Source organism: Oratosquilla oratoria, chromosome 34 (genome assembly GCF_046742065.1).
Source record: "Oratosquilla oratoria isolate Oo_2021 chromosome 34, ASM4674206v1, whole genome shotgun sequence".
Lineage (NCBI taxonomy): Eukaryota > Metazoa > Arthropoda > Malacostraca > Stomatopoda > Squillidae > Oratosquilla > Oratosquilla oratoria.
In genome coordinates this window covers 19,161,842-19,174,341 of record NC_134810.1, presented here as the reverse complement: position 1 = coordinate 19,174,341, position 12,500 = coordinate 19,161,842, and the positions used below count along the sequence as shown (strand labels likewise).

At 43.3% G+C, this 12,500-nt stretch overlaps 1 protein-coding gene across 8 annotated transcripts in view; it reads left to right on the top strand.

The window, feature by feature from the left end:
* Positions 1 to 12,500, top strand: part of LOC143018099 (protein sickie-like) — a 390,287-nt gene that overhangs the window by 366,062 nt on the left and 11,725 nt on the right. For 7 of the 8 annotated variants that reach the window (XR_012965729.1, XM_076173216.1, XM_076173215.1 and 4 more), the window contains 8 exons: positions 37 to 168; positions 3,659 to 3,864; positions 4,967 to 5,217; positions 7,333 to 7,468; positions 9,227 to 9,377; positions 9,589 to 9,947; positions 10,322 to 10,489; positions 12,485 to 12,500. The exon at positions 12,485 to 12,500 is cut by the window's right edge and continues 310 nt beyond it. Coding sequence is in view for 7 of the 8 variants with exons in the window: in XM_076173216.1 (XP_076029331.1) it covers positions 37 to 168; positions 3,659 to 3,864; positions 4,967 to 5,217; positions 7,333 to 7,468; positions 9,227 to 9,377; positions 9,589 to 9,947; positions 10,322 to 10,489; positions 12,485 to 12,500 (1,419 nt within the window). In the remaining variant the exon portion in view is untranslated. The remainder of the gene's footprint in view (positions 1 to 36; positions 169 to 3,658; positions 3,865 to 4,966; positions 5,218 to 7,332; positions 7,469 to 9,226; positions 9,378 to 9,588; positions 9,948 to 10,321; positions 10,490 to 12,484) is intronic. The other variant, XM_076173219.1, reaches the window with a different exon arrangement.

Sequence of the window (12,500 nt, the reverse complement as noted above, 5' to 3'; positions counted from 1 at the left end):
TAGTAACCCAAGGTGAACTTTGTCCCGCCTCAAAAGGAACCTGCATCGGCGGCGGCCCAAGGGGCGGTTTGGTCGCGGCCTCGGCATCCATCTCGACCAGTATCTACGAGCGCACGTGCGCCGCCCCCACCTACTACTACAGCAACAACAACAACACCATCAACACAGGTGCCCGCCCTGTTCACGCCAAGAGACTTCACTAGTAACCAGGGTCGTTCGCCCGGTATCCTATGGTCGTTCAATGCCCGCGGATCACGGTCGTTAGAGGGAAAGGGAGAGAGGGGACTTTGTGTGACGTCGTTATAATCTGTGACGTCACCTGATCTCTAGATGATAGTGACGTCACAATGTAGGGGGGTCTGTATAATGCCGTCACAAAGAGGTGGCCTTTCTGAAATGGTATTATAGTCTGCGAAATCATAGTTCGTGACGTCATATTTGTGGATGAAAGTGACGTCACAATGTGACATCATACTCAGCGATGTCACCATATTCTTATGACGTCATGATTTGTGACGCCACCCTTTGCATAGATAAGAGTGAAGCCACATTGAGAGGCCACTCTGATGACGTAAAAATGTGACGTCACAAGGTGTGGGGGGTTGAATGATGACGTCTTATATGACGTCACATTTTTGGTACATAAGATCGGCGTCACAACAAGGGGGTTATGATGACGTCACACTCTGTGAAGTAGAAGCGGGACGTCACAGAAAGGCTTATCAGAAGTTTTGTCCTCAAACTGTGGCGGGCTTCGGGCGACCGTAGGACACTCGGCGAACGTACTTGAATGCGAACTAACACGTTGGCCTGAATACCATCCTGTGATGCTGGTTCTCCCCCCACGAGCACCGTTCACACAATCATTTCCTCGCGGTCCCTCGCCACCGCGCCTACCCCGGAAATGGTCGTGTCAGCCGTGTCAGACCGAGCGACTGCTGGCGCCGTCCAGGTTGTGTCAGCAGCAGCAGCAGCAGCAGCAGCAGCAGCCTCAAACCACGACGACGACGACTTCTCAGCCTAATAAGATGTGTCAGCTGCACTATTAACATTAACAATTTCTCAACGCGGTGACGCATGTGTTGCGTCAGGCGATTTCATTCAGCCGGAAGGGGTCTTGACTGACTGGGACCCCCTTCAGACTGGGTTTTGGGAGGGATCCTCCGACCTCAGTGGAATTGAATCGCCTGACGTCACTTGTCGCCACAAAACCTTTTTTTCCGCGGAGGGGTTGTTTCCCTCATCTAAATAAAATCGCATGGCAGCAGCTAGAATGAATGCTAGAGTAACTCGCAGCGAGAGGGTCCCTCGAGACGACAAGCTCGAAATGTTTATCCAACCCTTTCCCTGTGGAGGGAAGGAGGGCGCCCTCAACTGAATAAAATTGCTTGGCTGCAGCTAGAATGACTATTACTAAATTTGTGACCCGCGGCAAAGAGGGAAGAAGGAGTAGGTAGGGGGTAGGGGGAGAGAGTCTGTTCTCTCCCCTTCCCCCTCTTCCCCTTCTTCTCTCATTGTGTCGTAAGTGTACTAACCTCTACAGTTGTGCTGTGTAATGTGGAGCCTGTGCTCATATGCAGTAGTAACCCGCCGCCCCTAGACTCTGTTGTGATGATGGCGCGGTCTGCGTCTCCCTCCACTTTGAGCGCACTCCAGTTCGTTGTTGTTGTTTTTTTATCAGGGATGAAGTTCTGGATGTCTTTCTTACTTATCTATCTATTTATGTATCTGATAATTATTTATTCATTAGTTTATCAATTTATTTGTTTATTTATCTATCTATTTTGTCGGTTTCTCTTTGCAGCTCGCGCTCGTGGCCCATTTGTAGCGGATGAGAGTAGCCCTCATTCTCTATGAATCTCATCATTTATATCTCATGACCATCTCACCCCGAGCCCTTCTTTTCATCAGTGATCTTAAACCATGTTCATTATAGCTCTATTCATCCAATATAACTATTTCATTACTCCCTTTATATATATTATCAAGTGTTGGCTTATATTTTGAATTTTATATTTGTTGGTTATAAGTTTCTCAACCATATTTGTACTTAAATAGATTGTCTGAAATTGTTCTACTAAGTACACATTCGTCCTATGCCGTTCTGTTTATGTGGTCAAGATTATTATTGTCTTTTAAAACAATTCCCACAGTTGCATTCGTCGAGTTCCTCATGTCTTCATTACTTGAACAATGATGGCGGCTTCGATTGCAGATAAGCGTTTTGTGATGCAAGGGAAAAGAATAAACATGTGCTCTTTCATTATGGTCTCAAGGCCAAAACTATATATGATTTGCTTTTCTTTGTACTTCATGGCTTATTGATATAATCACATATCATATTATTCCTTCTGATGAATCATTATTTTATATCAAAGACTAATCGGTGTGAGCACTGATCTTTGGTGGCCAAGACTATAACCGGCATCAGCACCGCTCTGACTTCGAAAATGTAAACGGCGCAAGCACCCTTTTTTGGTAGTCAGGAATATAATCGGTTTCAACACTGTCCTTTGACGGTTCTCCACGTCTCTTCTTCCAGTAAGACTAAAGAATGAGGAACCTCACGTCAGAAGGCACTGAGTTGCTATTGAGTCCGTCACTCGCCGGTTTTAGCTGTCGAATGGCCGATATTGTTCTCCCTCAATGAAGATTTAAGATTCATATATTTGAAATATTCGGAACGAAGATGCCCTTCCAAAATGTACCAGAAGGAATGAACAAAAGTAATTCTGGAACCCAACTTTTTCCAGACTTTGGAATTCTTATTTTCGAATATCAGAGAATTCATAATTCTAAAGGTTACCTGTAGCGAGATGTTTTCCAACTTCCACGGAGCTTTCTGTCTTCCATTTTCACGTATTCCAGGAAGTTTGGAATACCTTTCTACATTTTTTCTTTTTACGAAGGAATCGCTTTAAGACGTTCAGAGTCATCATTCCGTAGGGGAAAAAATAATCACTCTGTTTACATCTTGTATCTCGTTGTGTGCTCCTCTTTTTTTGTCTTTTTATCTTTTTTATCATTTTTTTTCTTTGCACGAATCTCTGTAACCCCAGTCTAACCTTTAACCAACCTGGAGCTCCTCGGAGCTCAATGGCATGGTTTGCAAGAAAATTTTATATGTTTATTTTTATGCTCCATTGAGATTATTTCAACCCAAGCTGAGGAGTCAGTGCATGCCACCATCCCCTCGAGCTGATGTTTTTCCCTAGGCAGTATGAGTGCTCCTATAATTAATCAAAGGTCAGCTGGAAGAAGAGATAGAGATAGATGGTTGGATAGCTAGATAGAGAGAGAGAGGAAGAATTAGAATGGGAAAGAAAGGGAGAGAGAGAGAGAGAGAGATAAAGTGAGAGAGAGAAGGAGAAAAATAGAGAAAGTGAGAGAGAGAGAGAGAGAAAGAGAGGAAAATGAGGGAGTACGCGCAAGTGATCACGTGTGTGCGTGCGTGCGAGCGTATGCGTGTGTGTGTGTGTGTGTGTGTGTGTGTGTGTGTGTGTGTGTGTGTGTGTGTGTGTGTGTGTGTGTGTGTGTGTGTGTGTGTGTGTGTGTGTGTGTGTGTGTGTGTGTGTGTGTGTGCGTGTGTGCGCGCGCACGCGTGCACTTTGACGTGTTCATATGCGCATCTTCTTCATTGTTGTTGTTGCCCCCGCAGGCTACTTCAGCCTTGAGCGTCAGATGTCGTGCGACTCCGTCTCGAGTGTGACCTCGACCATTAGCGGAGCGTCGCTGTCGTCCTTCGCGTCGATGAACTCGAGGGCGAACCTGCCGCTCCACCACACGTGCCAGCTGCCCCTCAGCCACAGCCACCAGGAAGACAACGGCAGCGATGGACAGTCCAAGATGAAGAAGAGGAGTTGGGTGAGTCAAAGATGAAAGTAAAGAAGAGGGGCTAGAGAAGAGAGGAAGAAGGAAGAGTGAAATGAAAGAGGAAGGGGAGGGGAAGAGGAGGAAGGAGGAAGAAAATTTGGATGAGAAGAACAGGGGAAAGATAAAAAGAGACTTCAGCAACTATTGCTGTAGGTTTGAGGGAGGGAGTGGGGGAGTCGCGGATTATTAACATTGGGTAGCATAACTAAGGGCCGCTCTTGAGAACCTGATGTGGGATTTTAAGATAGAGAATTATGCAAAGGATATCGTCATTGCCTACTCTTTTGGGTGAAAGTGGATAATTTGAAAAGGGTATTTCTATTACTCGTTCTCTTTATTTTTTATGCATTTCGATCGAGTTATTTCATGAGCTTGTTTAGCTTCGTAACTCAATCTAATTTTCTTTATGCAAATTTAGAACAAGGAGGGAAGGTTAATGGAATGAAATAGGGACATGAGTGATAATAATGAGAGACCAAACGAAGACTGGAGGCATTAAAAGAGAGACAGAAGGATATAGGCGGTATTAAGGGCGCAAACAAAAGTATCATAGATCTAGTGCCAGGATAGGGTGAACGGGCGGAGAAAAAATCAGGAGACTGAGAGACATAGAGCAAAAGATAAGTGGTGCTAAGAAATGTCAAACTGATAATCATAATTGCAGCTTCAGTAATTTTGACGATGATAATTGTAATATTGATGACATTTACATATCTGTTCAATGAGCCCGCGCACCGCGATACTTCCCATTTACTTCAATGCCACCAAGTAAGTCTATGGCAATATCCCGCCAAGTTTGAGAGATTAAACATGGTACTAACAACTCTGTAGTATTAGTACAAGTACTAGTAATAATGATATTAATGATAATGACTATAACAATAATAATAATCGCAATTATAGTAATAACAATTATAACAATGGTTATGGTGATGATAATGATAATCGATAATTAGTAATAATAATAATAATAATAATAATAATAATAATAATAATAATAATAATAATAATAATAATAATAATAATAATAATAATAATATAGTTTGTTCGATCACCTGAGTTTAAGATGATTGTCTGTCCCTTTCGCCCGCAGCTGCGCAGTTCCTTTCGCCGCGCCTTCGGCCGACACGGCCGGAAACGGAGCAAGCAGGGAGGTCGTGGCGTAGACGGAGAGGAGCGGATCGAGGACAGCGTAGGCGGAGGAGGAGGCAGAGTTGAAGGAGGGGGAGGAGGAGGAGGAAGGGGAAGGTCATGCACGCTTCCCCATGAGCTCCCGGTCAACCACACCGCCAATATCACCGCCGTCAGGAGCCTCACAGCCCCGCCGTCCACGCCGATGCCAGGGTAAGGGGCCGGCGCATGCTTCTCCTGATTCAAGACTTGTGGCCGGTCTCAGCCTCTCATGGTTTCTCTTGAAGAAGCAGTGCATATATACTGTATATATATATATATATATATATATATATATATACTGTATGTATATATATATATATTATATATATATATGTACACACACACACACACACACACACACACACACACACACACACACACACACATATATATATATATATATATATATATATATATATATATACATATATATATATATATATATATGTATATGTATTGGTATATGTTATTTGTGTATTGCTCTTGGATGTTACCCATTGCTTTATGTCGTCTACGGTTGTATACTGTAAGTTACTGTATCGAAAGGATCATGTTTTAGACCGTTCATTTCGCCGGGGGTTTCCCTCAACGGAATACAATTTCCTAACGGCAGCCAGAATAAGTACTGAAGGCGTCAGTAGCGGTGAAGATGGTAAACTTGCTTATGTCACCACGTTTTTATTTGTTTACTCGTAATTCTTTTATTTTCATTTATGTATTTACATTTTATTTATTTATTTGACAAGCTGCACAGTCGAAGGAGGGTGTATCTGCGTACTAGGATTGCCAAAAAAAAAAAAAAACTGTCTGTCGTCAGGAGACGTTGGGGATCAACCCCGGGTCTCTGTGGGTGTCCAGTGCGTAGCAAGGCCGCGCGAGGTTTACTTTTTATTTTCAGGAAGGTTAAAGAGCGTTTTACTGTGGAAGGTTGTGTTCGGACGGGAAATGACAGTTCGATGATGAGTTTGCTCGCAATGGTGGAGGGAATCGTTTGGGAGGTGGGTGGGCGCAGAGCAACCAGAGGATCTTCTGTGTAGACCCGCGGGTAAAGCTCGTGAGAGGCGGCGGCGAGTCGGCTCGAGTTGGGACTTCGAGAGAGAGAGAGACACCGTGCTAGAGGACCCAAGGTCTCTCCTTCGCGAATGGCGACTGGACCAAGGTGGAGCAGAAAGAGGAGGAAGAGGAGGAGGGATAGGAGGAGGATTGTATCCACGCCAACCCAAAAGTCATTCCGCTGTGTATTTGGTCAGGGACTTCTAACGCGGCGAGGAGATAGATCGCAGCCTCTACCCCAACCTCCAACGAGAGAAATGAGACTAACCCCTCTGAAAAAAGGAAAATGAACTTTTGGTCTGCAGACTCATAGTACAGTAGTAGTGGAGTGTACAAAGTACAGTATAATGTATGGTACAGTCGCACAGAAAGGTATATGTAGAGGCACCTGAAAGAGATTACGCGATGACGAGTAGATGCGTCTCCCTCACATGGGTACCAACCCTTCCGAGGAATCAGTCGTCTTGCTGTCACTTTCATGCAACCATCGGATATTTTTATAAAGACACTTTTGTAAGCTGCTGTACATGTACTTTTCAAGAACATTCGTTAAACATTCCTAACAAATTACGTAAAAAAAAAATGCACAAAGATATCAAAGAAGTCAAGGAATACTTATTTATTTAATGTTACTTCACGTTCCTGACCACTAGTTCCTGACACTACTTTCAGTTAACCACTTGCGTATGTTTTCCGTTATCATTTTATTTTACTGATTATATTTGTTGTGGTGTTGTGGTGAAAAGATGATTACTTGTATATATATATATATATATATATATAATCAATCTTAGTATATATATATATATATATATATATATATATATATATATATATATATATATATATATATATATATATATTAATCAATCTTAGTTATCCCCCAGTGTAATTATCTGGTATGGGAATTTGTTTTCAAGTGTGCTATTATGGCATCACCTCATATGTCAAATTTTACTCTATAATACCTCTCGTTCCATGCCTTCCTTAGGACCATACAGCAATGCTGTAGATGCTGGTATGTATGTGCAAAATGATCGGATGTGTGTGTATTTTTCCATTGGATGATTATATCTAACCATGTGTTTCCATGCATTATATCACTTGTATTACTTTGATTTTTATTTATCATGAATTATACTTTTACAGTTGTATATCATGAACCTTTTTACTTATATATCCTATATAGATCCATGGCCTTACCCTAACAAAGAAATCTTTCACCCCCTGCAGGAGGGAGAGCGAGGTGATAAGCCAGCTTCGTCAGGAGTTGGCCGAGAAGGAGCGCGCCCTTACCGACGCCCGCCTGGAGCTCCTCAACGCTCAGCACCAGCTGCAGACGCGAGCCGACGCAACCGCCAAGCTGAAGGTCAGCATCAGGGCAGGGATGTCGGAGGTCGGGCAAGGAGGCAGGGGGGGGGGGGGGTCACCCTGCCTGGCCAAAATTCGTTATCAGATAGAGACCTTATTGCACCGCCGCCGCCAACACTTGGTCGCGTCAATCTTGATTCCTTTCATAGTGTTCCTCTTTTCACCAAAACAGGAGTCACTTGGCAAAATCAAGCATTGTCAAGTGTAGTCAATCAATCAATCAATCAATCAGATTTTTAAGAACTTCATTGGTTATGAAAATTACCAGTAGGTTTTGTAGATAACCCGGTAAACTAGGTAACCTCGACTAGAAAGCCAGGAGAAATGCTATTTCCTCATGAGAAAAGCCCTTCGCCAGGACTGGGAAAAGGTTTTAAAAGTCGCCTGGTCCCAACACGGGGGAATACGAAACCACCTAGACTATCGCCAATGACGACCGTAATCTCTCCCATAAACATACGAACCACAACAGCCGCCGAGTTGTTATTTCGCACCGTGGTGGTCCTAACTCTCAAAGTGGCGGGATTGCCCTCGGTGAACTTGGTTCAGAGGGAAGGAGGGCCAGATGTGTGACGCCAGTTCTTGAACTCGCATTTCATTTCTTTCTTGCAACGTAACAAGACTTGTAGACCGGGGCTTATTGGTCGGATCGTCTCCTTCCGTAATAAGATTGTCATGTGGAGGTGGTATGACCTTAGCCATGTGGTGGCAGTTTGACACTTGGCCATTCCATCGTTCGTCTAATAAGAACATAAGAATGAAGGAGACTACAAGAGGCCATAAGGCCTACACTAGACAGTTCCATGTCCATTACCACCTGTCATCCACATCCATAAAGTTGTCTAACCGTTTCTCAAAACAACTGATAGTTTCAGCGCTCACTACATGGTTACTGAGTCTATTCCATTTATTAACCACCCTATTAGTAAACCAATTTTTATATATTTCCTTATTAAATCTAAATTTGTCCAGTTAAAATATTTTATTGGAAGTCCTGCCCTGTTGTCGTAATATGCTGACCTTGTTTGCACCACCCTTGTTAAAGCTTTTGATCCATTTAAACACCTCGATTAGATCACCCCGCACTCTGCGTCTTTCCAGAGAGTGTAAGTTAAAGTGCCTAAGCCTCTCTTCGTAGGGTAAATTTCTGAGCCCTTGGCGCCATCGTACTTCGACATCCACAGATCGTGACCACTCGGGGGCGTTTCTGTGACGTCATTGTCCCTCGTGGAGGTACGACGTCACACCCTGCGATCAGAAATGACGCAACGGAAACGTCATCCATCGTCTTACATTCTGACCACTACTTGATGGCGTCAAGTGACCTTACACCTTTAGGACGCCCTTGCGCGACAAGTACTTGTTGATTATGATATCTGAAGTGTTTTCAGTAAAAAAAAAAAAAATTATAGACCCTATAATGTTTGGGACTTAGGGAGATGTGCAGCATCTTTAATTGTTAATGAGAGCACTCGGGGTAACTTATGAGCGAAACCTGGAGCCGCGGCCTAAGCCACAGGCAATATCCTGAATTAGCGATATCACTATTGTCTCTAAGTATTAATTATGCAAAGGTCCTTCAACTAACGAGGGATTCCCCCCCCCTCACAACTGAATAAAAGTGCCTGTTGACAGACAGAAAAAGTACTAAATATGCGACAAAGGATCGAGTCTTCCAAAGGACGACCTTGAGTTTAGAAAATTGTTCTCTGGCGACGTGAGAGCGACACTCTGACCCTCTTCTTCTCTCTGGCAGGCGGAGATCACGACCCTCCGGGAGGAGAACGTTAGGTTGACGGGGCTGGTGAGGACGCAGTACGGACCCGCCGCTGACGGGCTCATCACGCCCCTGGCGCAAGCCCTCAACTCCACACTCACCCTCAACCCCTTCGCCCACTCGGGATCACGTAAGTAGAGGTCAAGCTATCTGTTGCTCTTATCTAAACGAATCAGCCATCTTAATGGTTTTATTGAAAGTAATTCTTGTTTCCATGTGTCTGTTTATTCTTTGCATATTTGTGTGTGTGTGTGTGTGTATGTGTGTGTGTACGTGTACTTGTACGTGTACACATACGCATGGGGAGCGCTCGCTCATGTTCCTTCGTGTCGTCCCCGCAGAGTTATCGTCCCCTTCTGCGGGAACCGAAGGAAGACGCGTCCGGGTCCTTGTGGTGGAGAGCATCGGCATGCACGACTATTCCCGCACCCCGTCCTCCCCACCACCACCGTACCACCAGCACTTCCCCTCGAACTTGAAGGCCGACGACCCCGCCACCACGCCCACCGAGGACGACGCTGCTACCACCAGCAGCGACGAAACGCTGCAGATGGGGGAAAGTGACGCCACAGGGGAGACTGGGCGAGAAAAGGGAGACTCCTTTGCAGGCAGGGGAGGAGCTCTACTCGTCGGCAACATCCATGTACCCTCCAAGACAACCTGGGATGACCTGGACGACCTCATTGCCTCGGCTGTCCGGGTAGGCGTCTGCAGGGTATTGGGTGTTCATTGATATCTTCAAGTACAGATCCGCTTCATTGTGAGGTGAAATTTGGTACACGTGCACTACCGTCATCACCACCATCATCCTACACCACCACCATTACACATTGCCATCACCATCACCAATAGCAAAACAACGAGAACATCAACAACAACATTTACAACAAAGAATAACAACTACAGCAACATCAACAACAATATTTACAGTAAAAATGACAGATACAACAACATTATTAACAACAAAAACAACAAAAATAACAATAACAACATCAACAGGAACCCTACCATCTATACACACCACTACGACGACGAGCACCACCACCATGCTGACATCGTTTTCCGTGTTTCCAGGATTATGCTTGGCGGGTGGATCCCTCTGGGGGGCTGGGCGTGGCCACGGACGTGGTCCTCTGCTACCGGGTGGATGAGACGCTCCGGACTCCGGGAGGCGACCGCCCCGAGCTCCTTCCTTGCGGCTACTTCGTCGGCGACGTTGACTGCGTCTATGTGTGGCTCAAGGTAGGTCCCCCGTGAAAGACCTTTCCATGTTTGTGTATGTATTCATTTACATTGTATATATTCCTTTAATTGTGTATTCACCACTTTGTGCATTCACTTAGTGTGTAGTTACCTAGTTGTGTGCACTTACCTAATTGTATTTGCCTAATTGTTGTTTATAGAAAAAAAGCAATGTTCTCTTACTTTTCAGTTATCATACCTAGATTCAAATTCACGTATACTTCCAACTTGGATTACGTCTCTTTATTCTCCAATTATCATGCTTAGATTTAAATTCATTTATGGTTTAAGTTTGGGCTATATCACCTTCTAGGCTATTCCAAGTATCTATGCCCCTATTAATCATCAAGAGATCTTTTCTGTCAATATAGTCCACCCTCTGTAGCATCTTAAAACTATAATCAAGTCACATCTTTCTCTTCCATCCTTTGACATTAGTGGATCTAATGCTTTTAGTTTCTCCCCATATGATTTATCTGCCAGGCTGATACCTTTTGCATCCTCTAGATCTTGCTTATATCTTTCACTCTGTGTGGGGACCATACCACTGATGCATATTCTAGTCTTGGACAGATTAGAGTTTCTATGATTTTTTTTATCTATCATTTTACATCAATCCATACATCTCCTCTGTAGTATTATTAATATGTCTATCAGGTGACAGGGTCTTTGATCAACATTTCCAGGTTTTCCTCTTTTGCTTTTGTAATGGATTCTCTTCCCAAGGAAAAGTTCCACTATGGTCTTTTAAAACTGTTGCCCATTTCCAAAACCTTTCTTTTTTTTCTAAGATTGATGCACCTAAATAAATATTGACCATGTGTATTTGCCAATTTTTATATTCATCTAGTCTTATTCACCCACTTATATACTTAATTGGGTATATTCACCTAGGTGTATACATTCACCTATGTTTGTATTCACCATGTTATATTGATTTTTTGTGTATTCACCTAGACAAGGTTACAGGATTAATCCAAGCTTATAACAAACCATGTCTTTTTCAGTTCAGTTCAAGTTTTAACATATTTGTTTAGAATTTTCTAAGTACTCTAGGTGTTGCTCACCCTCTCTTTGATTCTAAGGTTAACATCCATCTTTGTTGATCTTTCATTATACATGCCATCACTCGTTTGAGGTTTTTGTTGAAACACATATAACTATCCTGTATTTATTTTAACCTAGCAGATATTTTCTTTGTTTTGCTGACTGGTCAATTTTTAGTAATCAGATTTTGGTGAATTATAGTTTTTAAGCATTTGATAAAATTTTATTATGTGAATATGTTTATCACTGAGATCAGTACCAATAGAAATCTTGTTCTCTAATTACTCTTCACACTAGTACACTAGTATCACTCTGTATCCTCTCACAGAAAACATTCATACATAAGCCCTCATACATATTGAAAAGCAAGCACTCCAAGATAGATCCCGAGTCTCAGTATTATATCATATTCCTCCAGTCATTAGCCCTACTGAGAAATCACTCCCCTAACAGGCAAGAATCACACTACCACAGGTGCAATCAGGCCACCACCCAACATGAAAGAAGTGTCAGGATAGAATTAGCCTGGCCACAGTTTCAATTTGCTTTAAATGCAGTTACCACAAATAATACACTCAACGACCCATTCCCCACTGCCCAACTGTCACCCTATCCAAAGAGTAGTATATATTCTCCTTAAGTAACATGAGAGTCAGGCTGAAGGTCATTACCAGTTACTGAGAGGGTATGGTTCTCCTGCAAGTGCAACCTTGCTAATTGCCACGAAGTTCAAACAAATAGACTGTGGGCAGCTTCATTCAAAAGCACCACTGTGTGGTAATGATTCAAGTGAGAGCTGAACTTGGAGCAAAATGGAGTCTTTATCAGTTGAGACCCTGTTTTGCTCTTGAGCCCATCCCAAACCTGTATAAAAGTATTTGTCATTAGCCAAAACAAAGGTCTGTAAAAAACATCACCATGTTGAAGGGAAACATGTTTCTTACACAGGGAGCCCAGAACCGTG